General features: G+C 45.6%; 1 protein-coding gene across 3 annotated transcripts in view; it reads left to right on the forward strand.

Moving 5' to 3' along the window:
- BOC (BOC cell adhesion associated, oncogene regulated) overlaps nt 1–8,131 on the forward strand; it is a 97,817-nt gene that overhangs the window by 42,768 nt on the left and 46,918 nt on the right. For all 3 annotated transcript variants that reach the window (XM_019526844.1, XM_019526846.1, XM_019526845.1), the window contains exon 2: nt 7,117–7,296. In XM_019526844.1, the coding sequence (XP_019382389.1) occupies nt 7,212–7,296 (85 nt within the window). In that variant the 5' untranslated portion in view covers nt 7,117–7,211. The remainder of the gene's footprint in view (nt 1–7,116; nt 7,297–8,131) is intronic.

Consider the following 8,131-nt stretch of genomic DNA (forward strand, 5'->3'; position numbering starts at 1 on the left):
GTGGAAGGAGGGGGGAGAGGACGGCTTCATAAATATTCAGGAGGGGTGTTGAATGGGCAGAGGAGAAATAAAGCAGATGGAATTCGTGTTAAAGAACAGCCACAATTGCTCTCCAAAAACAAGAAAAGAAAAGCGAACGGGCTTAAAGGAGCGTAGGGAGCAGCGTTTATCCAATTAGCAGGGTTGTCAAATTGAATTTATACAGAGATGGGGGGGGGTTGGGGGGGGAAATTAAGTGCGTGTGGGGGCCAATATATTGAAGAAAAGACATGGGTTTTTTTCTTTCTTTTGCTGCCCCTGCACTCTGGCAAGGAGGTTTCATCGGTTTTAAGGTCTGAGGCCATTTTTGGAGAGGGGCAGAGGATCGCGGAATATGCTGTTTGGGTGCAAAGTCTCCATTTGGGGCAAGAAGTGGAATAGAGGGGGGGTGCAGCAATGAGGAACTGGTGACAGGAAATAATTGCATCACTTTTTTTGTTTTGAATCTGGAATTAAATTGTTGAGCAGATTGTTGAAACTGTTGAGCAATATTTGATTTGACACCCCTGGAGACTAAAGGCTCCGGTAAGCTGACAAGGGAAGTCCCGGGACGTGCCTTAGTATCCCAACTCGGAGTGACTATTTCTGGGCAGAGAGAGGAGTGGTTCAGCCTCCACAGCCAACTCAGCACTTACTGGGCCTGCCAAGACTGCCAGCAAGCGGGCTTCCTGGGGCCTGCAGGATGGGCGGCTGTTCACGAGCAGCTGACTCTCATTTCAAAGAGGTTGCTGAAGAGATGTCAGATAATGCTGATACTCTGTCACTACTGACCTGGGCCAGATTTAAACAAGCAAGGCAATGTTCCATAGCCCATTGCTATTTCCTGAGCCATTTCATTCAGTCCCTCCACAGTGATACCATAGCAGAGACTGTAGTTGGAGTGAGACTGCAAGGCCAGTAGTCTCATGTTAAGGGAAGAAACAGCCCATAACACAGGTTGTAATATTGTAACATTATAAGATTTTTGTCTGGGGTTTCGTTCTGTTTCTGTGAAACATTTTGCTCTGATGTGAAGCCCAGTTTCTACCATGAGCCTGCTTTATACCTTTAGAGAGGTGCTTTCATGCAAATCCTGCCTTATAAAGCCCTCTGATGATCCCACTCATAAAACTAGCCCCCAGTTTACAAGGCAGATCCATTGAGCTGCACATCTGTGATGCTCTGCTTACTCCTAAGTATTTTTCAAACATGTTAACCTCATAATGCTACAGAAATTTAATATTTCTGCATTGCTACTGCTCTGCAGGTTCTAATCTCACTAACAGGCATCAAGAGTCATGGAGGATCAAAGCCTGAAGCTCTCCCCCATCATTTAAAATTATTTATTGGAGGGGTGGGGAATGTCCCTATTCTTAAGAAAGTCCATCCAAAAAACCTGCATGAATCAAAGGTTCGAGTGCAACAGCTAAACCTCAGAATCCCCAAACGCCGAAGCTGAGGAGGAAACCACAATCCTAATTTTGCTCCATGCATTGGGATACAGGCTTCAAATAATGTAGTACAATATCATACATTTTTTTTTCTACAGTCTTACATACGCCATTCAACTTTGATCTCAACCCCAGCTCTCCCAAACATTTTGGTCCATTCAGTGCGTGTTGCTGCTGTTGCAAAGAAGAACCATACTTTTCCCACAGCTGCACTTCCTACTCTTCAGACTCCTCCAGGGCAGCACTTGTGGCCAATGTTGTGGCTCCAGTGAGAAGCACTAAAATTAAACCCAGGTTGGCTCTTTGGTAGGAGATTGAGGAGTTAACTTGCTTCCTAAAAATTCTTGCCTCTTCTGTGGCACTTTTCACTTCTGGTATTTCACAGTTTATTAGATAAGGCTCAACTAGGTGTCAGGAGGCCTTGGGTTCCATTTCCAGCTCTGCCACTGGCTAATAGTATAATCTTGGTCAAGTTGTTTTCTTTCCACAGCCTTCAGTTTCCTGTCTGAAAATGTGGCTGGCAGGTCTGTTTTTTTTTATTAAGTGCTTTGGAGATCAATAGTCCTTTGCAACTGTAGAAGTGTTATGCCGTGTTATTTATTATTTGCATTGCAGCAGTAACGGCTAATGATCCCAGCTGAGATTTGTGCCTTGTACCAGGCACTCAAAAGTGTAAGAGATGATTCCTATTCTGAAGAGGTTAAATCTGATTAGACAAAAGCTAAGAGAGAGGTCTAGTATTATTCCTATTCTACTGAGATGCAGTGTGGCAGTGAACTGCTCAGGGTCACGCAGTGCAGCTGTAGCGCAGATCTCAGGGGTCCTCTCGTTCAGTGACTTAATCACAAAAAAATCCCACTTCTCCAAAGGTAAATTATTCCTCCATTCCCTCACTTGCATGAGGAAGAAATAGGTTGTCCAACAAGCTGGAACAACCAAAATCTAGTCTCAGCCCATGAACATTAATTCTGCCTGTCCCTTCAACTGCAGATAATGGCTTAAAATCTACAGATGTTCCCAGGTTGCTACATTTTGTATCTGGATCTACAGCCAGACTTCCCCAGTGTTTGCAGCCTGGGCTTTTGAGCAGACTGGCCTCTCAGAAAACCCATGTGCACAGACTGGTGTGCCTGACCTGAGGCTGATGATGTAAACTGGCCTTCTGCCTTAACTCCCTTGTAAATGTCACCAAGCAACAAATGGGTGATTTACTCTCTTGCCCGTGACTACTGAATTCGTACCCTGGTTTCTCTCAGTCACGTCTGGCCCCTGCGGACTATGAGATGAGTGTGCACTACTAATTTTGTGTGCAGTTTCACTAAAGTGTAGTCTAGGGTACAGCTGCTACAAGGTGGCATTTAAGAGGAGGCTGAGACAGGAGTCCCAGTTTCCACAGGCTGCTTCAGCTCAAGAGGTGCTGGGCAAAATCAGTGCAGCTAGGCCTTTAATGGCAGCTCAGCTTTGCAGCTTGTCAGGGGAGAAGGGAATCTAAATGCCCAAAGGAGATAAAGAATGGGGAGACATTGTATCTTTTTGCCCAGAAGCTATACTGAAAGTCAGTCTGTCCTTGGAGAAGCTCCTTTAAATTGAGCTCCTTCTCTGTTCTGTTCTGGCATCCATTCCACCACAGGGAAATCCATCAGCATTGTGCCAGGCTCTTGCAGGTACAGGTAAAAATAAAATCTGAAAGCAATGCTTAGCACTGCTGTTGCACCTTTTGTCCTCAGATCCCAAAGTACTGAAGGGGAAACTGAAGCATAAAGATTACGTATCTTGACCAAGTTTACGGAGTGAGTCAGTGGCAGTGGAATCAGCCCAAAACGCTGTTCCCATTCCTCTGCACTAGTCAATCATGCTACCAAGCTATATTGATTTCTTCCAGCCCAAGCACTGGTGGGGGAAGGAATTCATAGTCCTCCCAAAACAGGACGGACTCTTCTTGTCTTCAGTGTTTTCCCTCTTTCACTTTGCTTTTCATTTCTTCTTCCTCACATACCTTCCTTCCAACCTGGAGCTATAAAGAGCACATGCATGTCCAAGAGCAGAAACCAGGGCTGCTTTCCATTTGGAAACCTCATAAATTACAAACAGTGTGGTAGCAACAAGAATTGTTTGATTGGGCCTTGTTAAGCAGGAGGGGGTCTGGAGCTCTGCGCAGCATTTCCTCAGTAAAACCTTCAGCTTTTAATCAGCAAGCACCTCTGTTGCTGCCTGTGTTTAATGCAGATCTCTCTGCTTCTCCTCCCTCCTTTCTCTCTCTTCTTATTACTTTGCTATCTTCCCTTCTCTGGTTTACCTACCCCCATCCTTCCCATTTCTTCTGTGCAGTGTGTGTGTGGGGCAGGGAGCTTGGTTGACAGCTTTTACACTTCACACATCTGATGAAGCCCTTGTTAATCTCACTCTGCTAATGGCCCAGCCTTTGATTTACTGGGCTGTCTGAAAGGGACTTACTACCTTCCTTCCACTGACAGGAAATTGTTATTTTAACCTGACAGGAAAGCATTAAAAAAAAAAGAGAGTGAGAGAGGAGAGCCTTTCCCCCTGTTGAAGCCCCTTAAATTATTTTAACTCTTTCTTTCCCAGAGCAGCTACTGAGGTCTAAGGTGGTGTAGGGATTCACGGTCTTGATGACTGTTGGAAAGAGCTTTTGCAAGAAAAAGGGGGAGTTTCTCAGGGAAAAAAGAAAAGGAAGTTTAAAGCATTTTGAGTGAGCCCCAGTGTGCAGTTGGGTAGAAAGATGGAAAATAGTTCATTGAAAACCTACAATTTCCCAGTGCCAGGGGACCACATGCCCTGGATTTGCAAATGAGATGTAATGGGTGAATTGGGGTGGGTTATTTCCTTAAGTTGAGAGCTGAGCTTTTTCCCTTCAGCCCCTCTCTTACCCAGGTGCAAAGAAAGCCAGGGTGGTGACAGAACCTCAGTTGACAGAGGCATCTACTTTTTATGTGTTTTTGCTCTGTGTTAATGCAGACAGCTTCAGGGCAGATTTTGCAGAGCCACTAAGCTCCCACTTAGGCACCAAATAAGTGTCCAGATACTCAGATGAGTCTGATATAGGCTGGGAGCTGAATGCTTTTGCCAGTCTGGTCCTTAATGTTAAGCAGTAGTCATGAGTTCATTAATTTTCCATGTTTTATGCTATGTGTTTACTTTTTTATCAGTCCTAGCTAAAAAAGGAAAGGTCAGTATCCTTGTGGTAACGCCAGTGCTCTAGCAGAGGTTTGGAGAACTATCATACCCTTGAGTTGTGTACCACTCTCCATCCCACACCAAATCTCTTGAATCTATCAAGAACACTGATTGAATTTACTAGTCTCTCTCTTCAGCAACGTGTGGCCCTCCTTCATTTGGTGAACTTTGTCAATTTGCTAATTAATTGTGTATGCACATGATAATCCTAGCTGTGAAGGGTGTATCCATCCATCTTGGTTTGTTGCCTCTGTGTAACAAGCCGAGATGTGTTTATGAGAATTACAAGGTGGCCTTGATCAGAACTCCCCTTCCTCCTTCTCCCAACAGATACTCCACAACATCTCTTTCCTTTTAACGTTCATTCCTCCCTCTGCCAAAACATGGTGAAACCAGAGAGGTGAAAGCTGGTTTGTTCTCCAGCTTTCCAGAACTGCCAGGGCAGACTTAAATCAGCCCCCAAATTGTTTTGAGTTTTGTTTTGCTTTGGGGTCCTGAAAACCATTTATTTTCTTCTTATATCTAATAAACCAACGTTCCAGCCCTAAGCTGCTTGACAGATGCTCTGTGCTGGGGACATTATGTTCTCTCTAGCAAAAGCAACATAACTCACTTCTCTTTCCTTTTTTGATTTAAAACAGTCATGACAGGTAGGTATTAGGGTAGAGTGATAACTGTGATACAAAAGCCTCATGCTCTTCTGCAGACTCCAGGATACCAGTTGCAGTTAGCTACTTGATATCACCATGGCAAAAAATGTCATATATTGTATTAGCTTTCTGGCTTCCAGAATTAGTCCAGGCTTTGGCTTCTGCACCAACACTACCAGCAGTTTTAGTATTAATAATTTGAAACTCTCTTTTAATCAGTACCTTGGGGCTGTCAATTCCAGGTACTAAGTATCACTACAGAGAGAATGTGGCTAGAGGGTATTCAAAATGCATATTGTTGCATTGTCTGACAGGAACGTTTCTCCTTTCCTTAAATCCCCTGCCCTTGGTTGAAGATGGTTCCAACCTGCTGTGGGTGTTTGAACAATTCACCACAGGATAACAGGGGGCAGGGCTTTGCCTTAAGTCGTCTGCTGTGCAGTAACTGTTCATTTGCCCCACAGCAAGTGGAGGATAAACCCATTGTAACTTATTCCTCTTTTTTCAAAGGGCCAGGTTGTCATGGTTTAGCTTCCACCTACCAAGGGCATGCATGTAGACCATTTTTATGCAACAAGCAACGTGCAGTAAAGCCCCACTTCTTTTACCCTGTACTAAATTGTTTTCATGTCCACACCCTTATTCTGGAATAAGAACATCCACACAGGGAATTAATTCAGAATAGGTGTTCAAGAGTAACTCCCCAGGTAGATGTGCCTTTAGATCAAATAGAAAAGCGTGCTTGAAATAGAGCTATGGATTTATTGATAGATCCAGTGATGACTGGGTGGGGGGCATATATGATGGTTTCTCCCCTCAGCCTGTCATAATCCCTGTTTCCCAGGAGTATGTATACTTGCAGGGGAAAAAAACCTTCTTCATTTGTTTTCCCATTAAACCAAAATACTGTCTTTATATTCACAGCCAAGATGAAAGTCAACCCAACAGATATCCTAACTCACACTCTACTAGGAATGCTTATGTTTAGCTCCCGAAAGTCATGGGGTATGCCAGGGTAGCCTAGCACAGTGCTCAGAGCATGATGTATGTCCATGCATGTGTGATTCTGTCTGAGACTTGTGATACCTGACCAGCTGGGTGAACTTTGACATGTCCAGACCATGCTAAGGAGCAATACTGTGTGAGGCACAGCACACCTACTCTATGCATGCAGTACACAGAAATGGATGCAACACAGCTACCCTTGAGCAGCGCTAGGTATGTGGCATTAAATGCAGCCATGACAGAGCTTACCATTTTAAGGCAGTTGCATTGTATCCATCTGTAGCTTGAGCACACATGTGGTGGGCAGGCCCTTAGAGCCCAGATTTCAGAAGGGCCCACAATTCCTTTAATGCCTTTTCGTATCTATTTCTGCTATCTGAAAAAATGAGGATGACAATACTAACCTCCTGGGGGGGCAGCGTTTTAGTGCTTTATTGGCATCTGTAAAATGATTTGAATGAATTGTTTAAGAGAAGGTGCAAGAGTATTCTGTTAGATGTGGGCCACTTCTGGCTTTCTGCACCCCTCAGGAGCTTAGTTGTTATTGGATCAGCCCAGAGCATTGTTTTGCACTGGACTCTGGCCAGGGTTTGCCCTTCTTCTTGTAAAGTACCTGCAGAGAGGCAGTGATATCTGAGTTGGGATCAGGCATGGGGAGAAGTGCCATTGAGCTGACTTCTGTAATATGCTTGGATCTTCAGTCTCGGGGATTTGCCAAGGATTGACAAAGAATATGAGGGACCTGTTTGACACCCCTTTCCCCCCACCCCCCTCGTTTTCTTTCCTGTCTTCTGCAGGGCACCACAGGAAGCCACAGCACCTCCTTGAGTCTTCTGAGGCAACTTATGGGAACCCCGCCTGGGCCCTTCTGCTCCAGGCTACGCTGCATGGGATGACAATGACACCTGGAAGGAAGAGACCAGTGGCCACCATCCCCTGCCTTATTCTGGCAGCTGCTAGTTGCTTTGCTAATTTGGGTGAGTTCCGTACCATTCTCATTTATGCATTCTGCAAATGTAAAACAATTCAAATAACTGAAGATCCTGAAGTGCCTGTGGGAATGGACTCTGCTTTCCATCCCCAAAACATCAAACTCCTCCCACCCCCCAGTTGTAAAGGGACCATTTGCACTGTCATGTACTTGCAAAATGTGCAATTGACCCTGCTTCCTTATCCTTCCAAGGGAAAATGTCCCACTACAGAGGGAAATATGTCCCAAAGAGAATCCACACACCCGGACACAGCTCCCTTCCTTTAACCTTGCAGTCATCATTGACTCCAAGATGAACATGGGCCAGCAGTGTGGGGATGCAGTCAGGAAGGCCAGCCGCACCTTGTCATGCATCCACAGATGCATCTCAAGCAGGTCCAGGGAGGTGATGCTCCTCCTCTATGTGGCACTGGTCAGGCTGCAGCTGGAGTACTGTGTCCAGTTCTGGGCACTGCACTTCAAGAGGGATGTGGACAGTATGGAGAGGGTCCAGAGGAGGGCCACCCGCATGATAAAGGGGCAGTAGGGCAGGCCCTACAAGGAGAGGCTACGGGACCTGAACCTGTTCAGCCTCCACGAGAGAAGGCTGAGGGGAGATCTAGTGGCCTGTTACAAACTAGTCAGGGGGGACCAGCAGGCACTGGGGGAGTCCCTGTTTCCCCGAGCACTACCAGGAGTGACTTGAAATAACGGTCACAAGCTGGCAGAGGGGAGATTCAGACTAGACATCAGGAGGCGCTACTTCACTGTCAGGGCGGCTAGGATCTGGAACCAACTTCCAAGAGAAGTGGTGCTGGCTCCTACCCTGGGGGTCTTTAAGA

Source organism: Gavialis gangeticus, unplaced genomic scaffold (assembly GCF_001723915.1).
Source record: "Gavialis gangeticus isolate Ggan-Ray unplaced genomic scaffold, GavGan_comp1, whole genome shotgun sequence".
Classification (NCBI taxonomy): domain Eukaryota; kingdom Metazoa; phylum Chordata; order Crocodylia; family Gavialidae; genus Gavialis; species Gavialis gangeticus.